This window comes from Trichechus manatus, unplaced genomic scaffold (genome assembly GCF_000243295.1).
Source record: "Trichechus manatus latirostris isolate Lorelei unplaced genomic scaffold, TriManLat1.0 scaffold00009, whole genome shotgun sequence".
Lineage (NCBI taxonomy): Eukaryota > Metazoa > Chordata > Mammalia > Sirenia > Trichechidae > Trichechus > Trichechus manatus.
The window spans coordinates 18,798,922-18,824,965 of NW_004443945.1; the positions used below are offsets into that span (position 1 = coordinate 18,798,922).

General features: G+C 35.5%; 1 protein-coding gene across 10 annotated transcripts in view; it reads right to left on the reverse strand.

The window, feature by feature from the left end:
* The window catches only part of VPS13B (vacuolar protein sorting 13 homolog B), an 866,934-nt gene that overhangs the window by 461,965 nt on the left and 378,925 nt on the right, over nt 1-26,044 (reverse strand). For all 10 annotated transcript variants that reach the window (XR_002823075.1, XR_002823074.1, XM_023726045.1 and 7 more), the window contains exon 22: nt 670-797. Coding sequence is in view for 8 of the 10 variants with exons in the window: in XM_023726045.1 (XP_023581813.1) it covers nt 670-797 (128 nt within the window). In the remaining 2 variants the exon portion in view is untranslated. The remainder of the gene's footprint in view (nt 1-669; nt 798-26,044) is intronic.

Sequence of the window (26,044 nt, forward strand, 5' to 3'; positions counted from 1 at the left end):
ACTGTCTGGTATATAAAAATTCTATAAAATTGCCTCTACTATCATTTTTCGTATTTTATTCAAAGAGAAAAAATTCTACAGAAAATCTCAAAATTTACAACTGTTATTTTTATCCAATTATTACAGTAATATCTGATAAGGATCTAATTGTTATTTTCATTAGGTAAAAACTTAACATGGAAGGAGCGTTACTCAGTAATGTCAAATTATGTGCAGTAAAAATTGAAAATAAGTGAAGACAATTTAATAATAATATTTCCATATTTAATTTGGAATTAGGGAGGAAAAATAACTAGATAACCCTTTGTTTTAATTTCAACTCAGTTTTTATCTTAATACTGAGATAAGAATGTGATGTGTACATTGAAAATTTTAAATCTTTTAAATAATACTTAGATAAAACAAAAATAGAATGAGCTAATTCTTTTTAAATTCAAGAAACATTTCATAATTTGTATATTCGTACAATTTTAATAGGAAGACCATACACTATTTTTTTTATATAATTTTGTTTATACTATGAAAAGTACACCAATCACCTTCAGCTAGTTATAGAAATGAGTTGGTACAAAGAGTATTTACTGTTAGAAAAACTTACAATATTAAAGGTGCTGAAAATGAAAAAGGATCAGAGAAATTAAAGCTGTAATATTTCTAAATTTATTTTACCTGCAGTGTGAGACTCTTTACTGCATTCCATACTATTCCAATAAATTCTTTCATTCTTTCTTCAGGACTTCTGGAGCCTTCAGATATATTCAGCATGGCTTTCACGGGAATGGACAATGGTCGGGATTCTAAGCATAAAAATAGCTAGTTATTTAACAGATACATATCTCATAGTCTTAGAAAGAAAATATATAGAAAGTAATCTCAAGATTGTTTGTTTCCTTGCTTAAAACTATAATTTGTATGAGATTATAAAATACCATGTTAGATAATTTTATCTTGTAGAATTCTGATTTTTGAAGTAAAAAAAACAAGGGAGTTCAACTACGAAAGCACTTTATTCATCCAAAATTAAAAGGAAATGGGCCTTGCTATATGTGAGTTTTCCCAGTAACTAAAGCTTAGCCACAGAATTTCTCAAATTTTAAAACTGATTTTAATTGTATTCATAAGAAGTATCTGATTACATAAAAGGCAGATCTCTTTCCTAGTTAAATTAAATGCGATATTCAGTTTCTAGGTAATGTTATTAAAATTTTTCTTCATCCAAAATAAAGAAATGAGTGAATTTCAACAATTTTTATACTATAAAATTTCAGGAATAATTTGAAACAATTTAATAATAGTTTATAGCAATATACAACTATCATATCTAAATAGAAGCATATGTATTTATATAATACATAATAGGTTAATGTTAACAATTTATATGTAACATTATGTACTTTTAAAGTAGTATAAAAAATAAATCTGATCTTGCTTTTCAAGATTTCTACTAAATTCAATCTGATGATCCTAGGATGATCTCCAAAATAGGCACTACCCATTATCACCAATGTACTCATTTGAGCAACGAGAATGACTATTGCTGTATCTGCTCAAAACTGCCTTCTCCTCCTACCTTGGTTCATATATTTGCATATATACTAGATTTTAAATACTTTACAGGCATGGGGCATAGACATTTTTTCCCATACTTACAATTCCATAGATTAGGCCACTGTGCATTATAAAAACTCAAAAATATTTGTTAGAGAAAGCCAGTTTTTGAGAGCTCCATGGAGATATCTGCGGCAAAGCATTCCAGGAAGCTGGAGTAACAGTGTAACAGTCCTGAGAGTTAGGAGTGCACTCGAGATTTTCAAGTATAGAAGCAAGGATGGCTACAGCAGAGTGAATAAGGGCCGAGACAAGTAAATATGAGGTCAGACCTATAGATACGTATCAAGTCATACAGAGCAAGGATACTGACTTTTACTTTAAGAAAGCTGGGACATCACAAGGGATTCTGAGCAGTCATGACATTACTGGACACATGTTTTGAAAGGATTTCTCTGGCTGCTCTACAGGGACTTAACAATACCGATCAAGTGTTGAAACAAGAAGACAAGTTGCGACACGATGGCTATAATCCAAGCAAGAGGTGACACCGGTAGCATGCAGTTGGTAAGAAGTGGTACATTCTGTATCCATTTCAAAGATGCAGCCAACAGGATTTACTGATGGAGCAGAAGCGTAGTTAAGAGAGAAATGAGAAGAAGGATGACTCCAAGGCTTCAGATCTGAGCAACTGCAAGAACAGAGCTGCAGGAAGAAAAGTTTTGAGAGGAAAAGCCAATTGAGTTTTGTATATGTCAAGCTGAGAATTCTGTTAGACATCCAAATGAAGAAGGGAAGAAGAGAAAGAAAATGTGTTATCAACTTTGTTGATCAAATTAATTTTGGAATATCTACAATGTATAGTATAATTCAATCATTATAAATGAGGTACAGTTAAAGTTATGACAAAAAGCACATATTTGATTTCTTATGAAGTGAAAAATATATGTAGTATAAGCCAAAGGAGCTCTGATGGGTAAGTGGTTAAGCACTCAGCTACTAACTGAAAGGTTGGTGGTCCGAACCCACAGCTGTTCTGCAGGAGAAGGATGTGGCAGTCTGCTTCTGAAAATATTACAGCCTAGAAAACTCTATGGGGCAGTTCTACTCTGTCCTACAGGGTTACTATGAGTCAGAATCAACTCGAAGGCATACAACAACAGTATAATCCAAATATGTTCTAAAAACAGTGTATAAATTCAAGTGTGTATTTGTCTACACATACACTAAAAAGTTACAGAAGAATAAAAAGCAACCCTCTGATAGAGGTAGTTACATCTGGGAAGGGTAAAACTGAAATGATAAAGGGTAAAAGAAGGGGAGTATTTATCTCTTTACCCTTAATATTGCAGGATTAAATGTTTTACAAGAAGGAATTACCTATTGTATTTTTAAAAACCCATTAATATACTTTGTACTGATTTTGGACTTTATTAGTTTTCTTTTGTACCTCAGTAGTTATGAGAATAAAATTGTTACTAAATTTACTGTAGAATTCTACCAATTTAAATACCTGGCTTAAAATGCAGAACAAATTCTTTGACACAATGAAATACCAAAGTCACTTATGGTCCAATTTCTAAAAATTTTTAATACAGAATATTAGTGTTATATAAGCACCATAATTACAATTTGAAAATAAATCCATTTAATAAATGTTAATATTATCAAGCAGTTCTGACACCATTATATACATGTAAAACAATATTCCCAGTCACTAATAACAAAAATATTCACGTTTATTGTGAATCTTGTAGTATCCAATATAATGATCTAATTTAAAAAAAAAAAAAAAAAAAAGAGGTCCTGAAGATCTACATGTTGCTTAAAAATACTTACAAATAGCTATGAAAAATGGTTAAATTTTTTCTCATCAAATAACATAATCTGGCTATTAAAAGAATAAAAAGCACATTATTTTGAATATATTCACTTACAAAACATCACATTTTCATTACATCATATTTTCTAACAGGGAACAGGACAATTTTGTAAAAGAAAAAAAAAGAATGTTTTTATAACTAGGTATACCGTACAGGTAGAAGAGGTGCACTTTGTAAAACTCAATCTTCATTCAGATTTTATTCAGCCAAAATCCTTAGAGCATCTACTGTGTGTCAAGTACTGTTAAGTGCTTTACAAATATTACTCCATTTAAGCCTTACAATAATCCCATGAAGAATGCTCTATTATTCATACTATTATTACCACCATTTCAGATGGGAAAACTGTGCAGAGAAAGGTTAAGTAACATCCTAGGTAACCCAGCTGGTAAATGGCAAAACAGGGATAGGAACCTAGGCAGTCAGGCGCCAGTGTCTATTCTTTGATAATTACTGGCAATTTCAATGTGAAAGTTGGAAATGAAGAAGGATTGGTAGTTGAAAAATAGCCTCTGGTGATAGAAATGACGCTGGAGATTGCATGATAGAATTTTGCAAGACCAACAACTTCTTCATCAAGATACCTTTTTTCAACAACATAAATGGCGACCATACACATGGACCTTGCCAGATGGAATACACAGGAATCAAATCAACTACATCTGTGGAAAAAGATGATGGAGAAACTCAATGTCCTCATCAGTCAAAACAAGGCCAGTGGCCGACTGTGGAACAGACCACCAATTGCTCCTATGCAAGTTCAAGTTGAAGCTGAAGAAAATTAAAAACAAGTCCACAAAAGCCAAACTACGACCTTCAGTATATCCTTTCTGATTTTAAAGGCAACCTAAGGAAAAAGTTCAATGCAATGAACACTAATGACTGAAGACCAGACAAGTTTAGGATGACATAAAGGACATGAAGAAAGCAAAAGGACATTAAAAAGAAAGAAAGAAAAGACCAAAATGGATGTCAGAAGAGACTCTGAAACTTGCTCTTAAACATAGAGTAGCTAAAGCTACTAGAAGAAATGATGAAGTAAAATAGCTAAATAGAAGATTTCAAATGGTGGCTTGAGAAGACAAAGTAAAGTACTATAATGAAATGTCCAAAGACCTGCATTAGAAAACCAGAAGGAAAGAACATGCTTGGCATTTCTCAACCAGAAAGAACTGAAGAAAAAATTCAAGCTTCGAGTTGCAATTGTGAAGGATTCTATAGGCAAAGTACTGAATGATGCAGGAGGCATCAAAAGAAGATGGAAGGAATACAGAGTCACTGTACCAAAAAGAATTGGTCAATGTTCAACCATTTCAGAAGGTAGCATATGATCAAGAACTGATGGTATACTGAAAGAAGAAGTCCAAGCTGCACTGCAGGCATTGGCGAAAAACAAAGCTCCAGAAACTGACAGAATACCAATTGAGATATTTCAACAAATGGATACAACGCTGGAAGCGCTCACTCATCTATGCCAAGAAATTTGGAAGACAGCTACCTGGCTAACCGACTGGAGAACATCCATATTTGTGCTCATTCAAAACAAAGCTGATCCAACAGAATGTGGAAATTATCGAACAATATCATCAATATCACATGTAAGTAAAATTCTATTGAAGATAATTCAAAAACGGTTGCAGCAGTATATCGACAGGAAACTGCCAGAAATTCAAGCCAGATTCGGAAGACAACGTGGAACGAGGGATGTCACTGCTGATGACAGATGGATCCTGGCTGAAAGCAGAGAATACCAGAAAGATGTTTACCTCTGTTTCACTGACTATCCAAAGGCATTCCACTGTGTGGATTATAACAAATTATGGATAATATTATGAAGAATGAGAATGCCAGAATGCTTAATTTTGCTCAAGAGAAACCTGTACGTAGACCAAGATGCAGTCCTTCAAACCGAATGAGGGGATACTGTGTGGTTTAAAATCAGGAAAAGTGTGCATCAGGGTTGCATCTTTCACCATACTTATTCAATCTGTACACTGAGCAAATAATCCCAGAAACTGGACTATATGAAGAAGAACGGGGCATCAGGATTGGAGGAAGACTCATTAACAAGCCGCAATATGCAGATAACACAATCTTGCTTGTTGAAAGCGAAGAAGACTTGAAGTACTTACTTAAGAAGATCAAAGGCTACACACAGCCTTCAGTATAGATTACACCTCAACATAAACAAATCCTTACAACTGGACCAATAAGCAATATCTAATAAACAGAAAATATTGAAGTTGTCAAGGATTTCATTTTACTTGGATCTAAAATCAACGCCCATGGGAGCAGCAGTCAAGAAATCAAACGATGTATTACACTGGGCAAATCTGCTGCAAAAGACTGCTTTCGAGTGTTCAAAAGCAAAGATGTCACTTTGAGGACTAAGGTACGCCTCACCCAAGCCATGATATTTTCAATTGCCTCATATGCATGTGAAAGCTGGACAATGAATAAGGATGATCAAAGAAGCACTGATGCATTTGAATCATGGTGTTGGCAAGAATACTGAATATACCATGGACTGCAAGAACAACAAACAAATCTGTCTTCAAAGAAGTACAACCAGAATGTTCCTTAGAAGCAAGGATATTAAGATTTTTTTCTTGCTGACTTTGGGCATGTTATCAGGAGGGACCAGTCCCTGGAGAAGGACATCATCCTTAGTAAAGGGTCAGTGAAAAATAGGAAGACCCTCAACAAGATGGATTGACACAGTGGCTGCAACAATGAGCTCAAACACAGCCATGACTGTGAGGACGGCACAGGATCAGGCAGTGTTTCGTTCTGTTGTACACAGGATCACTATCAGTCAGAAATGACTTGGTGGCACCTACCAACAATAACAACATGCTATGCTGCCTCTTCTGTTATTGAACCCTGTGCAAGGACTTATATTATACCAATTATATAATAAATGCATCATATCTCTCTAGGGTTCATGGTACCACAAACAGAAAACAGCAGAGTTGTTCATTTTCATGGAAGCTATATACAACCTATATTTAAGATAGCAGCTGATTTCAAACATGTTTACTACATTTTTTGTTTTCAACAATAAATGAGGTAATTTTGAGACGCATATTTGATTGCTCAAAATAATATCAACAATCATTGCTTAGCAATGTTCCATCTAACTTGGTACAATAGTATTCCTTCATTTTAGGGTCTTGGAAAACTTACTACACCAGGAGTCAACCTGAGTTAGTGTTTCAGCTGTGCCACTTAAAAGCCATATGATTTAGGGAAAGCAATGTAAACTTTCTAATGTCAGTTTCCTAATATGCAAAAAGAAGTTAATAATACTTATCATATCTAATGTCAGGAATACCATTCATTTTAAGTGTGGTAATGCTACCAGATTTGAAACACAATTGCACTCCTTTTCTATCAAAGTCAACCTACTGTTCCAGTTCTAACTGAAATGCCACTTCCTCTGAGAAATGGTCACTCATTTCTCAAAATTAGATTTCGTCCTTCCTCTATAAACCCACAGAATGCTGACATAATTCTGTAAAACATATTAATTCTTCATGGTATAATATTAAACATTTGAATGCTTGTCTTTCCAAAAGGAGTAGAAGACCACAGTGGTATGGCACAGCAATAAATGGTACTGGTTAACGTTTTGAAGACACATCTGAGTTCTGCCATCTACTACTCTTACTTTTCCAATGAGAAATAATCTTCACGTACATATTTATTAACGTATCCCAAGTTTGATAAAATTGGCTGAAAACGCATAAAGCTAGAAACTTCAGGTCACAGAACTTAACGACAATTTTCTCTTGACGCTACAATTCAATCAATGATTTACATCAGAATATTCCTTTCCTTCTTAAGGTTGAACTGGAACCTGGTAACAATTATGTCAGTATGTCAAAAACTTCTGCTCTTATTTTGAGGGTTTGGGTAATGATGTCAATGGTTAAATAGTAACTCTAAGTATTCTATAATATGGATAAACCAATGGTACCAAATACTGACAAATGATACCAAATGGCTTATGGTCTTGAAGCTCAAGATTCTCACAATACCAAGGTTACTTCACGATAACAAAGAGTCAAAAAAAAATTTGTTCATCTCCAGTAACTCAGTTTTCACAGTAACTGCTTCTCAAAATTAAGTCCTTTCTGTTTCAGGTTTTTATCATCTGATATGTAAAATCCTTGAAGACAGAAGTACTATCACTAAAGTAAGTGAGGTTTCACATTTATCCATTAAGGAAGGATAACTTCCAATAGGAAATAACAAACTTTTTCCTATAGTAATTTTTCCTTTAAATGTAAGACTTCTAACCATCAATTACATGTTTATGGACTTAATTCAGTATAGTGTTGATACCAACACAGTATTCATTCCAAACAATCATGTTTCTTTTATTTCATGTAGCACCTAGCATAACACCTCATTTAATAAATATTGGTTGATTCAATCATTTGAGCAGTATTTTTTAATATAGAGAGCACATCATTAGTGTACCTTCTTGAAATCTTTTCCTAATAGTATATTATTTGACATTTTTGTCAAAATCATATACCTTTTATAAGATACATTAATACTTATGATCTATGGTATCATGTTTATTTGATATTTTAAATAATCACTGAGAAAGAAGTGTGCCTGCCAAGCTTTATATTTCCTTTATTTTCATGGAAAATCAAGCTGTTCAGCTATGCGCTCATAGCAAAGACAATACTGTGCCAAGAGGCAGCTGTCTTAGCCAAAGTTAAATGCCTAGAAAGAAAATTTAAAAATAAAGAGAAAATAATTTCCTGAGAATAAATCTTGCAGATTCAGGTTATAGATCATCCTGAAGAGGCAACATCCTGTAAGCAGTTATAGGTAAACAGAGAAGACTACCAAAATGAGCCCATAAGGGAAACTGAGGCTCCCTAAGAGATAAAGAAAGGAGCCCTGCTGGCCCAATGGTTAAGCACTCAGCTGCTAACTGAAAGGTCAGCAGTTCAAACCCACCAGCTGCTTCTTGGGAGAAAAGACCTGGCAATCCGCTCTGTAAGGCTTACAGCCTAAGAAGCCCTATGGTGCAGTTTTACTTGGCCTATAGGGTCACTATGAGTTGGAAATGATTTGACGGCACACAACAACAACAAGAGATAAGGAAGGGAACATTGCAAGCTCGGGAAAGGGACAAGTGGGCTACTATCAGAAGGACCTCAAGCAGGGCTATACAGTTGTTTTCATTCCAATTTCCAGAAGGTTTGAGACTGACATATGAGTACCGGGCTACCTCGAAGGACATACTTTCTAGGTTTCTGGGCAGGATTTGAAAGAAGAATGGTATATTACTCAGAAGAGAAACTAGACCTTGATACAAGCTTGATATGCAATATCACATTTCATTATCTTGTTCAAAAACTTATCAGGAAACACTAGGATAAATTGTTAATTGTTCATGGACTTAAGATGTTCTCTTGCTGATGCAGGGTACATTTTTAAAAATATTTTCATTAGGGAAGTAATATATGCTAATAGGAGAAAAATGAGAAAATATAATTAACTGAAAAAGTAGAAAGTGAAAGAGAGAAAGTTAAATTATCCCACAATATCAATATGCAAAAAAAAAAAAAAAATCACTCAACAACTGTTTATAGAGCACCTACTATATTTCAGGGCCTACGTAAGGACTTGCGAATTCTGTGGTGAACAAAACAGACACTGGCCCAGTCATCATGGAGCTTACACATATATGTGAAAGGCCTTAAGATTAAGAAAAAGAAAATCCTGAGTGGCAAAATTTCAATACCAGTGGGATAAATATATTTAAATAAGTTTCCTTAAAGCATAAACGGGGGCTCAAGAAACCTAGGTATCATTTTTTATTTAATCTACTCAAGATAGGAGATCTTGGAATCACTTCGGCTATTTAGGTTTTAATTTTCTCATCCATAATTTTCAGAAGATAAAGACTGCCTAAATACCACTGGAAAACCACAGGGGTGGGAGTAGAGATTCTGCTGTCTGTCAAGAAAGAAAATGAGGGAAATAAAAAAGAAAAGAGGAGAGAGGAAAGAAAGAAAGAAAGATGGACAGAGAGAGGGAGATGAAAAGAGAGAGACAGAGAGAGATCCTTAACACCATTTTGTTATAAGTAGTGGAGCAAAGACATGAATATCTAGTCTAGAATCTATCCTTTGGGTTATATATAGATTACCACATTGATCCACTAAGACTCATTAAAATTCTTTCACACTGGCCTCAATTCCACAAAATCAAACCAACCAAAAAAAAAATAAAAAAGGTCGAACTTCCATAAACTTGCTTAGTATGTATACACCCATAACCAACACTAGACTACCACAAAAAATAACAGTACAGGGTAGAAAATGAACTAAAGCACTCCCAGATAACATCATGAGATCTGGAAGGAGTGTCAATAATGTATAGGTTGAAAGAGGCAATCTTTTTACTAGTGGCTACAACTCTTGCACAGGCTGGCACTGGTCTTCATTCTTTACACTTAGGACTAAGGTTCAATAAAAAGATCAACTTATTCAAAGTTCGACTATAAATAATGTAGCTGATTTTTATATGGGACAGTGGAATTGGTGTCAGTATTTTATGTTCACCTTTCACAAGCACCCTTCACACCCTTTCACCTTCTGCAGTTAAGTCCTTTTCTGAATCACTGGTCTTCATAGTTACTCACAAGAGTTCAAAGAGAAACAAAAGTTATGTTAATTAGCTTGCAGTTATAAGAGAACTGAATCAAAAAACTTTGGTTAATCAGTCAGCTATTAGAATTTGAATATTCATATTTCTGTTTTGGCAAGAGAAAGGAGGAAAAAAAGGAAGAGGGGAAGGAAAGAAAGGTGGGAAGGAATTTTGTTCGTCATTAACTCAAAAGTTTTATTAAACGCCCATTTCTTATGTACTGAGGCACTGTAGTAAGGGTTGAATAATATGACACAATCCCTGCCCTCCAAAAATTTACTATCTAGAGGGGAGATAGAAACTTAATTAAATGCTATGATTATCATACAGTATGATGAATGCTATACTATAAAATATTCTGGGAGCACAGACAGACAATTTCAATCAAGCATTGGCAGGGAAGTCTTCACAGAGGAAGTAACAGAAGGTGGATTGAAAAGAAATTCTTAAATAAAGAAGGAACTGCAGGCAAAGAGAATATGAACAAACATACAAAGTGCAATTAGGAGCTATCCTGCGAATACACCAAAAGAGAAATTGATTAACTGAGGTTCTCACTGCTTAAGGTACTTCCAACATTCCACTTTCATTGCCTTAGAGAGGAAATGATTCCACAGAACCCAGATAACAAGAAGAAAATTCTTTTCTCAATATTACACTCTTAAAAATTAAACACAACTCTGGGGAGACCCTCCACTGACCTTGAGTTACTTTACTTCTTTAACCCAGTAGAATGGAGAATCAAAGATAAATTTAGTTCTGTGACTGCTACAGAAAAATAAAGAAGGTAACATTTTACAAACCTGAACATAGAAGGTCTGAGAATTGTGGCTGATACATATGCATATATTACAAAATTGGAACACTATATAACCTGAGTTGTATTCATTCTAGAAAGAGCACACTCCCTCCAATTTCCAGTACTCACAGTCTTATTACCTAATTCTGCCTTACAAAACTCAGGGTTAATCCCTTCATAACCTTTATCTCCATTTAAATCAGCTCAAAATTCTAAGAACATTCCTTACCACCCAGACTGTCATCACCAAACAGATCTGTACATCTCTCATCTGATCCCATCTTTCACTCCACAACAATGCTGGATCTTTTCCATTCTGCCCTTGAGAACTCATTATACATCATCAGCAAAATCTCCTCTATCTTACCTAAAGCTTTTCTTGGAACTTTCTCTTCATCTTTTGGTTGTAACCAAAATCCGAGGACACTGCTTTCCATGGAATCCTTTTAAGTGATTCCTGTTTCTTTCCCATACCCTGCATGGCACTGGGCCTAGAAGTGGTGTAAATGGCTTCCCAGATCCTCACTGTCACTTCTAGTCCAATTTTTGTCCCTCCTCCCTAAAAAAAAACCCTCAGTCTGAATTTCACCCATGCAACTATACCACCCATTCTTCTACACACTACTGCATTCTTATTTCATACAGTAATCTATCCGATCCTGAAGTCATCATCCTCCATTCTTCAAGTACTGAAATTTTAGCTCCTAACTCACTGTCACTATCTGTGTCGGAGACAATAATGACCAGGAAACAATCCACCTGTTCCCCTACATTACACACCCAACAGCATCTAGGCAGGCTCATGTGAATGATTCTCACCAATAAAATGTGTGCAGAAGTAACTGTCACTTTCAGACTGAGAGAATTAAGAGCAGGTCTGCTTTCCCTGGTGGCGCAGTGGTTAAGCGCTACAGCTGTTAACCAAAATGTCGGCAGTTCAAATCCACCAGCTGCTCCTTGGAAATGCTATAGGGCAGTTCTACTCTGTCCTATAGGGTTGCTATGAGTCGGAATCAACTTGACAGCAATGGGTTTGGTTTGTTTTTTTTTAACGCTTTCCATGCTTATCTTTTTCTCTGTCCGTCTGCTAGTTCAATGCTGAGGATCCAGTGGAGGATACTGAGGACCTAAGAATCAGCAAAGTGACTAAATGGAAGGTACCTGAGTCACTGCTTGGAGGACAGCCACCGGATTGTGAACACCACAATGGACTTTGCTTGAACAAGAAATAAATGCTATTGTGTTAAGTCACTGAAGTTTTTTGGTTGTTTTTAGAGCCACTGGATAATACTGACTTGAGTAACAAGATCTATGAAAGGAATCTAAAACAGGTGATAACTTTCAGCTTTTTGAATCACTTTCTTCACTTGCTTCTGGACACCCCCCGCCCCCCATGTTTCTTGCTTTCCCTCCTACCTCACTGGAAGCTCTTTCTCAGTTTTCTTGCTGGTTCTTCACTTCCCAGACCTCTAAACACTGAGATGTCTAAGGGTTCAGTCCTTGGACCATTTCTCTCCTATACACTCTTTTCTTAGATTTTATCTCACTCAATGTCATGCCTTTAAGTACCCTCTTGTCTTAGTCATCTAATGCTGCTATAACAGAAATACCACAAGTGGATGGCTTTAACAAAGAGAAATTTATTCTCTCACAGTCTAGTAAGTGACAAGTCCAAATCCAGGGTGTCAGCTCCAGGGGAAGGCTTTCTTTCTCTGTCAGCACCGGAGGAAGGTCCTTGTCATCAATCTTCCCCTGCACTAGGAGACTTTCCGCACAGGAACCCCGGGTCCAAAGGATGTGCTTTGCTCCCGGTGCTGCCTTCTTGGTCGTATGAGGTCCCCAACTCTCTCTCGCTTCCCTTTTCTTTCATCTTTTGTCACATAAAAGTAGTGCAGGCCACACCCCAGGGAAACTCCCTTTACATCAGATCAGGGATGTGACCTTAGTAAGGGTGTTACAATCTCACACTAACCCTCTTCAATATAATCTAATCTTGCCTCATTAACCACAGACAGAATTAGGATTTATAACACAGGAAAATTACAAGCATAAAATGGAGGACAACCACACAACACTGAGAATCATGGCCTAACCAAGTTGACACATATTTTGGGGGGACACAACTCAATCCATTACACATCTACAATGTGACAATCCCCAGGACATAACCTGGGTCTTTCCCCTAAACTCTAGACTATTCATCCAACTACCTACTCAACATCTCCATTTGGATATTTGATAGGGATTTCAAACTTAATATGGCCAAAGCAGAAGTCTTGAGTCTCCCTCTGTCCCCAAACTTTTCCTCTTACAGTCTTTTTAAGTGTCCGTAAATAGACAACTTACCTTTCCAATTGCTCAGATAAAAAAAAAAAAACAAAAAACGATTCACCTCTCTCATACAACACATCCAGATGATTGGCATCATCTTGTTGGCTCTACCTCAAAATATATACTGAATTTGACCTTGTGTCCTCTAGGGTACCACCCTGGTACAAGTCATCATGAGTGCAGCCTCAGACTGTGGCAACAACCATATGGTAACCAGTCTATTGCTTTTATGCTTCTCTCACTATAGTCTATTCTCAACACAGTAGCAAGAGTGATGCTGCTAAAATAGCCAAGAAAGATCATATCATTCCCCTATTCAAAACTCTTCTATGGCATCCCATCTCGCTTACTTTTACTATTCAAAGTCCTTACAATGGTTTATAAGTCCCTACAGGATCTGGCTCTCCAGCTGTCTTTTATATTTCCCCTTCCATTCCTCTTATCATTGCTCTCTCTGCTCCAGCTATACTGGCCCCCTTGCTGTACCTTGAAGGGACCCAGTATGCTGTAACCTCATAGTTACTTGCCCCAGCTATGCCTTCTCTTAGTTATCTATACGGCTCACTCCTTCACTTCCTTCAGGTTACTCTTTAATGAGGACTTTTCTGATCATCCTAGGTAAAATAGCCAAACACTATCCTTCCTCTTCCCTCTCCTAAGACTCCTTATCTATCTCCTACTATACTGTTTTTCTCCATACTATATATGTTTTCTGTTTATTATCTGTTTGCCCTCATTCAAATATAAGCGCCATATGGGCAGAGCCATTTTTATTTTTTGTTTTTCTGTATTTTTAGCACCTGTAACTATCAGGAATACAAGAGGCATTCATTCGTTCCAAAAACATCTGAGTGTCTAACATGTGCTAGGTACTCTTCTAGATACTAGGAAACGGAAGTACAAACAACCAACAACAATTAAAAAATCCCTCTTTCATAGAGCTTACTGTCATCTAATAAACATCAGTAGAAAGAATAAACTATGACAAGATTTTAATGACTGTAACCATTCTCTTAACGTTGGCCATTTAGGTTGTTTCTAATTTTTTCTGAAGTAAAAATAAAGACATTAATGAACTAAGGTTATTTTGAAAAAAGAAGACACAAATATATATATTATCATGGAATGGGGAAAAATGACAGGAAATGATCAATTAATTTTACTATATAAAATTTTAAAACAGGCGCAAATGGTTAAGCATTCGACAACTAGCTGAAAGCCTGGTGGTTCAAATCCACCTAGAGACACCTCAAAGGACAGGTCTGGCAATCTGCTTCTAAAAGGTCACACAGCCTTGAAAACTCTAAGGAGCAGTTCTACTCTGCACACATGGGTTTGCTATGAGTCAGAATCAACTTAATGGCAACTAAGAACAACAACATTCTCATTAAATCAAACTTGACCAATAACTGGTTAATAAAATTTTAAAATGAATTTTATTTCAGATTAAATCCAATTCCCAACTGTGATAATCAAACAGGCAGTTGGTAAATACCATTCAGAGTAACTGTACTGTCCCTGAAATTGTGCTAAAGTGCTATGAGGTGGCTGAAATTGTGTGAGATGTGACTTTTATTCTGATGAATGTTAGGCTCTAATTAGAAAACAAAAACAAATGCACATAATTGGTAAGCTCTATAGAACTAAGCAAAAGTGAAAAAGATATTTAAAGAAAGAATTCACTGATATAACTTTTAAACATTTTAAAAAGACTTCTTCAAGGAGATGCGACTACAGACGGGCCTCATATAAGATCTGGATCAGCCAACACAGAACACACATAATTTTAAAAAAATCTTAATAATGAGCAAAACTCAAACTTAGGGGGAAATTCATGGAACATATTTATGACAGACCAAGGGCATGAGTGGTAAGAATCTGTTTTTGTTGCTAGTAGCAATGCTGTTTAATACTCAGAAAAAATTACATGAATTGAATGTTATTATTGTGCCATTTTAAAGGTAAAGAAACTGTTTCCTCTGCTTGGAATATTCTTCTACCATTTATCTACATGGTTCATAGTTATTTATCAGTGAGGATATGTTGCCCATGCCACACATCAGTCTGGTTTCAGAGCTACGTTGTTAACCACTGCCCTACAATGCCTTATGGCAGCAAGGAACATCAACATGGAACAAGATACAAGAATACTGGGTTGAAGAACATAGTAGAAGTGGAATCATGTTCCCACTCCCTCTCTCTCAAGCCCCCACTGCCTCAAGTCTTTGGGAGATCTCAGAATGATCTATGGAATATCAAGAAAGGAGAAAGAGAGGCAGAGAAATGCTGATTTGTGAATCTTATTATCTTGCTATTCTTCTGTCCTGTTGGTATGGCCTGGAAAACACTTGAAAATGAGAAAAAGGAAAATGCAAGCCTTTGCCAAGACTTATGAGCTATGGAAATTTGCTTAGTTTGATTCAATAAGCATTACTGAGTGACTCCTTGTGTTAGGTCCTGGGGAAACAAAGATGTGTAAGATTGGGGCCATGCCTTTGAGGAGCTTACATTCTAAAGAGGGAGACAAATGGGTAATAGATAATTTTATCACATGTGGAAAGAGCAATAATTACAGAAGCATCGTCTTATAATGACCTCTCACTCTGTTCTCAACCATTCACGTATACCTATGAAAAATAAGCTATTACACATTCATGGCCCTAAAAATGATTTTGGGGTCTCTGGAAAGAAATGCAAATTTATATACGCCTCTTGCTCTGTAAATTTCACTTAAAGTACAATAAATAAAATAAAAAATAAATCATATATACCTCTTGCAAAATAAAAAGCCTATTTCTAGTTTAATAAATAATCTAAATCTGTTCTTCTCATTTCTTTGGTTACCAATCTGCCAAAAATCTTCATCACCTTTAAGGAGGATTATTTACAGTTCTGCAAAGGGTCTTCCTCCTTCAGTTCTACCCTACAAACTACTCTCAACATAGCTACTATTGAAGAATGAATAGCATTTTAGATAAAACCAAAGATCTTTATCAGACTTTCAAAGCCCTCCTTGCCTTTTTGAATCTATTCACCTTTATTTTTCACTACTTTTACTAAAGAATCTTCACTCCCATCAATGTCCTCTCCCTGCTATTTTCATCTAAGTGAAATGCTCCCATCTGAGCAATCCAAATCCTACCCATTTGAGACCTACCTCAAGTTCCACCTCCTCAATGAAAACTTTTCCAAGTTTTCAGGAGTAATAACTCTTTTCTCTAAATTTTGCTCAGTTCTATAAAGCCTACTAATTATACATAATTACTTTTCTTTCTTTCATTAGAACCTAAAGTTCATCACAACAGAAGCCATGTCATATAGTACTTTCAATTTCCCAGAGAATTTAGCACAGAGTTAAGAACACTGCAGAAACCCAAGGTTGTACTTATTAATTAATGAAGTAAAGATAAAATTTTACTTCATATCCTGGGTTGTACTTGGACTATTCTTGTAATAATTCAACATTTGAAAACATACATAAATTTCTGATGAGTAGAAATACCCTGAAAGACTATGTGTGCCAATTTAACTCAGACCACAAGTCCTGTTGCTAACTACTCCTGAATATTTGATAAATGATCACGGTAAAATCTGAGAAGAGATATGAAAAGTTATAGGATTCCAATTCAGATAAACAAGTGAAGGAGGAAAAACAACAGAAGTTTACGGAATATGATTTTAAGCCCCACTGCTCACCAAAAGGTCGGCAGTTGAACCCACCAGTCACTCCACAGGGGAAAAGACCTGGAAATCTGCTCCCATACAGATTTCAGCCTTGGAAAACCTAAGGGCAGCTCTACTCTGTCATATAGGGTTGCTGTGAGTTGGAATCAACTCAATGGCACACAACAACAAGTAAAAATAACAAGAAAAAGGTTTTATTCATTCTTGGAGCAATTATTTACTACATACCTGCTCTATGTCAGACATAGTTGTTATATTCTGGGACTAAAAAGTGAACAAGTCAGATATGGTTCCTGACATACGTTCTAGATGAATAGATAGAAAATAAGAACTGAAAAATGCACTGAGAAGTGTTTGGAGGACACAAAGGAAGTGTGAGGGTAGGGAATCCTGGGGCAGTGGCCTATTTTAGAAAGACTGAATAGGGAAAGTTTATTTACTCAAAGCGTAACATTTAAACTAAGACCTGAAGAATGAAAAGCACATAGCTATGAGAAGAACAGTAGACACAGTATATGCAAAAGATCCCAGGAAAGAAAAAGCAAGGTGTGGTTGAAGAAATGAAAGGGGATCAGTGTAAGGAAAAAAGACAAAAGATGGAATGGAGAACCTGCAGAAGCTAGACTAGGTCAAACTTTTTGGGCCATGGAAAGGAGTTTGGATTTCATCTTAAGTGTAGTAAGTAACTAATGCATCTTAAGCAGGGAGTAACACGATCCAACTTAGATTTTTAATAAGGTGATGCTTGCTGTTATCTGGACAGTGGAGCGGGGTGACTGAGATCAGAGTATGAGAAAACATGGAAATGACACCCGTGAGACTAGTGAAGATACCCTATCGTTATTCTTGCAAGCAATGTTGTGGCTCTGACTAGGGTAGCAGCATACAGATAGATTGAAACAAGATACAAATTGGAGGTGGTAAAATGGCCAGGAAAGGGAGAGACTAAGGATGAATCCTAGATTTCAGCCTTGAGAAACCTGGTGACAGTGGTAGGTGGAGAGGTATGTAGTTGTAAAAATTTAGAAAGGGAGAAGAGACATGTTAGGCTTAAACAGACTGTAAGACACCTAAGCAGAAATGTCTAGGCAACTGAATATGAGACACTTTTAAAAAAAAGGAGGGGGGGTGGACCAATATAAAAAAGCAGGCCAGTGAAACTAATATAAAAAAAGATCATCAATGTGAAATAAATGCTATTATGCAGGCATGAGAGAAAATACTGAATTTTAAGGCATCTTTCAGATACTGAAGATCTAATAGGAAAAAGAAAAGAACAAAATTACATGGTAAAGTTAAGGTCTAATAGAAAAAATAAATTTTACCTTGTTTGAAGACTACAGCATTTCTTTAAAAATGGTAACATCAAAAATGTGATCTTTACCAATAAACTGCTGAACTATTTTATCATTTTAAAGAACTTTCACATATCTTTAAGTCTTATAACAACACTGTGAGGTATTGTTGAGTATACTTATAAATGAAGAAAATGAGGCTGTGTGAGGTTAGCTTGGCATGTTGGTGGGGACAGAATACAAACCCAGGTTTTTCTGTCCCTTGTCTACTACTTTTTCTATCATATCTTCCTAATTCTTGATCTATATTTTACACAGACCATTATTTTTGGCAGTTTTATTTGGTAAGATGAATTTGAATAGCTTGAGGAGAAAGAGATTTTTACACAGTAATACTGTTGTTTAAATTTCTGGAGTTTAGATAATATTTAAAGTTTTAAGAAGCTTGCCATAGAAACTGCAATACTGCCTAAGACTTTTCGTCAAAATACAAACTACATTCGATACTATCACACTTGAAAGCCCCTTGGGAAATAACGGCTTTTGGATTCTGCAAGTCAGCGTGACATGGCATGCAAAATTGCATCTCATGCTGCGCCAACCAGGAAAATATATGTCATCGCTATGTGACATTCAGAATTTCATCTGGAAACTATAATCTTGTTCTGACTGTTAAAAAGGGGAGAGAAAAAAGACTGCATACAAAACAGAATTTGGTTGAATTTTTGCTGAATTCTTGCCAGTTCATGTAAAAACTAGAGTAACACACTTATTTCCAGAGAACCCTGTATTAGTTAAACTTGGAATGTACTTATAACATCTCGATGTTTTCTCTAAGAGATTTCAAATTAATTGACATTATAGTTTAAATTATGTTATGATAACTCAAATTAATGAATCGTCAAAAAAAATTCTCTATAATGAAACAGATACAGTCGCAAAATAAATAAATTTTGCAAAGCAGAACTGTATTGTTCAAAACTGTATAGAACAAAATTCCTCTCCCCAACTGAATAAACCTTAGGTTTAAAAACAAACAAAAACCTAGTGGTAAAATCTGCATTCTGTCTCACGCATCTCATGCCTTTCTCTTCACAGCCCCTACCCCTCAATTCATGTGTGCAACATCTTCATAACCCTTCAGCCTTATTCCTAACAAAACAGAAATTTGTGAATCTGATTTAGTCCAAGTGTTATATAATTTGCATTTTGTATTTTAAACCTGTTATGATTAATTGTAAAAAGAAAAATTAAGACACGAACTGGACCAAACTCTCAAAAATTATCACCAGGAGCTATGTTTCTGCTACTCCCACTATTTTTGGTTCCAAAACACATGCTACTGAACACCGGGTGGGTACATGACCCAACTGGACTGAAACTGGGCCAATCATAGTACCTAACCATCGGGGCCAAGGTGAGTAACCAAGGTGTGGGCACATGACCTAAGACAGGCCAATCAGAATCCTCCTCAGGTATGTTTTAAACAGACACTAGACAAAATCCCTTTCTCTTTGATCATAGGGAAGTAAGGATATGAGTTCAGAGGCACCCATCCCAGGCATGTATACTGCCATGTCAAGAAATTTGTGTTACATAAGAGGAAATCAAGCCAACAAAAAGAGACATTGTCCTTCTCATTCTTCTGGTTGTTAAGTCTCTATCTAGTCTAAGTCACTCTAAAGAAAAGATGCATCCATGCATTTTTCACCATTTTAGTTATGGGAGTCAAAAATACTCCCCTTTTATATTTAAAATTATTAGAATACAGTTGCTATTTCCTGCAATTAGCAAATCATTCCTAATACAAAAATATTTATTCCCTAATAGAGGTATCACCTATCAATTAAGAGAAAAACCAAGCAATATGTCAGTAGTTGTACCTGCCCAGCCCTAGTAACGTCATTGCACAGCCTACATAGTTCCCCAAAATCCTTTTAAGCATATTACGGGGCTCCTCTTTTCCCGGGCTTACTTCTTAAAAAAGATTCAACATCATTGACTGCCTAGCTCACCTGGCTCTCAGTAGGTCCTTCCATTACCATTTTCACTGGTCATGCTCTCACTTGAGACTGCAGATTCAGAGATACTATTTATTTTTCACTCCTCTGATCTTCTGCAATTCACTCACAAAATTTCTTAAACTACTGCGGCCAGTACTTTTCTCAGTTTATCTTGGTTCCTTGGTACTCTCATATCTAGGCCTTGTATGAAGGGCTTTGTCTAGGTAACCTCAAAATCGAGAAAAAAACCATCCCTATATAACAGTGTCATCCAAATTACAGTACACAAAACTAGAAGACAATCCATAGGGATGTTGGGGGAAAATACGAGAATATCTATTCGTATTTACTTTTACCTAAAAATGAGAAAGACAAAGTTTATAAATATTCAGTACACGTACTAACATGGGGATACTTCCCTATGTCTGAAGGACAGATAACAGTATGTTAAAAGTGGGCATTAAACAACAAGAAGGTATTGACAGGGGCCCTTCTTTCATTTGCATTCAATCAGCTGTAGCGTATTATATTTTACATATGTGCAGTTAAGCAAATTTACACATTTTATTTATCTATTTTTAACTACCTTAATCCTGTGATGAAAGATAATATTAACATATTTAAAAGAAAATGTAATATCTTCCCATTAATTTGGAAAAATACATTATTGATATAAGGAAGTTGAAAATTTACTCAACTAATGTCAGCAAAAACTTGCAAAATTTGAATGGGATTGAAAAATAAGTATCCTGAGTGCAGTTAATGATGACTTTTCCCTTTTGATCCAGAACTATGTATCTCAGTGAGGCAGCTTTTCAATTATGTCAGCCATTAAAACCAACTATTGAAATACTGTATTAAGGACTCTTTACATTATTCAAAGAAAGTGTTAATTTTTTTTTGGACTTTAGACGAAAGTTTACAGAACAAACTAGCTTCTGATTAAACAATTAATACACATATAGTTTTGTGACACTGGTTACCAACCCTACAACATGTCAACACTCCCCCTTCTCGACCTTGGGTTCCCTATTATCAGCTTTCCTGTCCCCTACTGGCTTCTAGTCCTTGCTCCTGGGCTGGCGTGCTTCTTTAGTCTCATTCCGTTTTATGGGGCTGTCTAATCTTTGGCTAAAGGGTGAACCTCAGGAGTGACTTCATTACTGAGCTAAAAGGGTGTCCGGGGGCCATACTCTCCGGGTTTCCCCAGTCTCTGTCAGGCCAGTAAGTCTGGTCTTTTTTTCTGAGTTAGAATTTTGTTCTACATTTTTCTCCAGTTCTGTCCGGGACCCCCTATTGTTATCCCTGTCAGAGCAGTCAGTGCTGGTAGCCGGGCACCATCTAGTTGTGCTGGACTCAGTCTGGCGGTGGTTGTGGTAGTTATGGTCCATCAGTCCTCTGGACTAATCTTTCCCTTGTATCTTTCTTTTCTTCATTCTCCTTTGCTCCAGATTGGCTGACAACAGTGGAGTAGCTCAAATGGCTGCTCACAAGCTTTTAAGACCCTAGATGCTACTCACCAAAGTAGAATGTAGACCATTTTCCTTATAAACTATGCTATCCCAATTGAGCTAGATGCTCTCTGAAAGCAAGGTCCCCATAGCCCTCAGCCAAGTAATTCAGTCCCTCAGGGAGTCTGGATGTGTCTATGGAGCTTCCAGGACCTTGCCTTGGACAAGCTGTGCTGGCTTCCCCAGTATTGTGCACTGTCTTACCCTTCACCAAAGTTACCACTTATCTATTGTCTATTTAGTGTTAAACAGTATTCTGAAAAATAATGAAACACAGTAATTTTACTCCCATTGGAATATTATTGCTGTATTACTAAAATATTATTGAGGTAAAACAAAAATTTTTAAACGTTAATAAAATTATAGTGTATGCTTTATATTATTAAATTAATATATAATTATAATTAATGTATACATCAATAAATGATACACTGTGGCTGCTGGCTAAAAAGATTTTACTGATAGGAATACACTAAGAAAAAAGTTAGACTACTACTCTAACACTACTCTAAGACTACCACTCTAAAGGTTAACTATTTGTAAACGGTTTATGTTCTCTGTACTTGTTTTCATTCATTTCTCCTTAGAATTTAGTAACACTTTTCACAAAACATGAGCCTGAACAGTGTTGAAGGACAGTGAGAAATAGTATGAGCTTTTGGGGGGAGTTTTTAAAATATTTTTTCCTCCTTTTTTTGTACTGTTTTGACCCTGGCTGTGGCTAGCGTGTTTAAAAAGGGTAAGGAGTGAGGCAGTGACAACAGTAATCAACATAAAAGAACTCCAATAAAATGAAGAATTAGAAAAGTAGTTTCTCAACATTAGTTTATCTTCTAAAACTTCCCTCTAACAAAATTTAGTGGGGTTTATATTCTATTTTCAAAGTAAAAATGCAAAAAACTTGAACTCAGTAAAAGTAATCATACAAAAATAAATCTTCTGTTTTAACAGCCCTCAATAAATATAAAACAAGCCAGGGAGATAAGGAAACAAGAATTTTTTAAAAATTAAATATAAAATAATTACTGGTTCTAACTGTAGAGAATAAAGGTTCCAAAAAGAAAGACCATCATGTGCATGCTATAAAAAGTATAGTACATTTAAAAGTAAGAATTAATGAACCTAGTTTGATTAACAAACTGAAAACATTCTTGGGATTAATCAACAAATTATACCTACAAGGCACCGTGCAGGATACACTTGGAGACACAAGAAAAACAGTGTAAGTTACATCCTTTAATGAGCAGACAATGTACTTGAAGAGTCCTCACATGAACACTAGTGATACAAGAAATTCTGTAAGTGATAAATGCCAAATGAGCATTGCAATTGATAGATACAGCTATAAAAGAGTATCATCGACGATCAAGGGATGTTTCATGTTTATAGTAATTATGAAACTACAACAAAAAAAATCAAAATGATTAAGACAGCTGCAACCATCTGGACTACGGTTGATATAGTAAATGATCATCTCGTGCCTGGTGAAATCCTTTAAGCAACTAAGCTTAGAAATGGTGCATAATTAAGAATTATCCTGACTGCCCAGAATAGTGTAGAAAAAACTGATACAATATTTTTATTTTAAGCTCTGTGAGTGCTAATACATTTTCCATAAATTTTTTGTTGAGAAAAATAATTTTTCTTATATTACGGAAAAGGGAAAAAAGCTATTTAATAAATCTACTTTCTCATTAAGTTCTCTGATTACTTTCTAAATGATATTTTTAAGTTGCTTTACTTTAGATGTATATCATTTTATTTTAAATCTTTTTCTATTTCAACAGGGTAAAATATTTTTTAAACCACATTCTATCCCTGAGAGAATAAAATCATTTGCATATTATATATTCATGTCCATCCTTCATGGTTTAATATTTTCCAATGAAATTAAATATCTAATCACAAAGGAATGGAATTTTAAGCTAAACTAGATGATTAAAGTGAGCAAATTCTAATATACATAAATCCACAAAAACTAGTATTTCTAGTATATTAATACTAATTTCACAATGTAATTAGGAACATACCTGCTCAATATTCAAGGTTAATCAAAATAAGGATGGCTTGAGCATTATCAGATGAATATCTTTGTTGGTGTGACCCATTTTACTTACAATCCATGGTTTTAAAAATTACAAAAATCTATTTAAAAATTAGAAATTCAAAATCTATCAGTGTCTTCAGGAACAATTGTTAACTAGCTAAAACTGGAAATTCTCCCACTTAAAACTACCCTGTAAGTTATATTGCCTGTGGCTAGAATAATTTTTTTTTTAACTTAAGGGAATTTCGAACTTTGAATAACATATTAAACCAATGTGAGGGGAACAGAAAACAAAGAGTAATTTTATATTTTGTTTCTTAGAAGGAAAATATTCCCTATATCTGAAAATTATGGGGCTTGCCTTGAGGAAACGATACACTTCCTGATCTCTTACATTCTCTAACACTGTACAACGAACACAATACTTATTCTGCATAAATACTTGTTTGTGGAAAAAAAAAGAATTCTAAATTGACCTTCAATGGTACGTACTGTTATCTTCTTACTCCTGTCTCAGAGGAAGAGGTGGCTGTTAACTCCAGTATCTGTGCATCATATCCTATATCCTGCTTCATGCTGGGATCTCCCTATATAAATTATCCCTTATCTTTGCTGTATCTCCAATTCTGCCTTGTATCCTCTATTAAAAAAAAATAAAAACAAACCTATTGCCATCGAGTCAATTTTGATTCATAGTGACCCTACTGGATAGAGCAGAACTGCCCCAAAGGGTTTCCAAGGAGTGGCTGGTGGATTCGAAATGCCATCCTTTCGATTAGTAGCCAAGCTCTTAACCACTGCGCCACTAGGCCTCCAAAGGTACAGACATATCCAAGCATGTTTAAAATCAAATTTCTTGATAGAGTGTTGTACATAGGCTGTCTCTACTTCCTCAATTCCCATTCATTCCCTAACAACTGCTCTGGCCAAATGACCTCACACTGATAGCTTGTTTTTTAGTCTTATTGTCCTTGATGATGCTACAGCATACTATCCAGTTATCCATCCTCTTCTTGAGAACTTTTTCAATGGCTCTTCCATAAACGTGTTGATTTGTTGCCCACTCCTCTGAATGATGTTTCTCAGTCTCCACTAGCTCCTTCTCCTTACTCTTTAATGAAAAAGTTCCTCAGAATTTAATTTTGATTCTTCTCAATTTGCTGTATATGGTCTCCCTGAGAGATTCCATTTACTCTGTGGCCTGAACTACGACCTAGATACAGATGACTCCCCAAACTACATTTCTTATCCTGAAGAATCTAAGTCACATATCAGATACAAAATCACTTTTTATCAGCTCTGTCCTTTGATATTCCTACTAAAAGGAATATCTATTTTGTATTTTTTTCCCAAAAGTCAGCTGTGACAGTACTTCACAGTTATAAAAAACATGCCACTCTAAGTTTTTATGGCAGACACTAATAAATGACCTCTAACGTCCATCCTCCCCTTTTTTTTTAGTTAACAGAATCCACACGTTTAATCAGGCACACAGCCTTAAAGAACAGACAACATTTCTGAGATCCCTTTGCAGTTAGATGTGGTGAAGTATATAAAAATGGAGCGTCCAACTTCTGGGAAGTTCTCCTTGTCTCTCCTTTCTGCCAGCTGAAATGCAGACTTGATAAACTGCTGAAGCTGCTATCATGAGCCATGAGATAAGCTTGGGAACAGACATCATCTTGAGTAGAACAAGAAAGTTCCAGATTTCTTAGCGGGCCATAATAGCTTTGGGGTGCTTACCCAAACTTACACATGAGAGACAAGTAAAATTCTATCTGGTTTAAATCACTGTTATTTAGGATTTGGATATTTTCAGCCAAATTCAACTTATTCCTAAGTAATATAGCTATATTATTAAACTCTTAATTAATTTAAAAATACTGTTTTAAAATGAGGTTAGAAAATACAGTATAATTAGAAATATTCTACCTAGTAATCCAAGTTCCTTCTCAAAAGAAAGATTCTGAAAAAAATTAAGTCTGAAACCTTTTCATTATCTGTAATATAAACAATCTTGAAGATTTCAGAATTTTTCATATTTAATTTTCTTTGTGAAAGAGACATAAGATAGATTTTCCATGTGCCTGACAAAATCCTGAAACATCATAATTTTTTTTATTGCTCGTAGATGCAACAATGACTCTGGAATATATTTAAGGACTTATCAGGTAAGAGAAAATATAACAATAGTATTTCACTTTTCAGTGTCATCCAGGAACTTGACTGTGCATCAGTAAGAGTGACATCCAGTAAAAGAGAGGC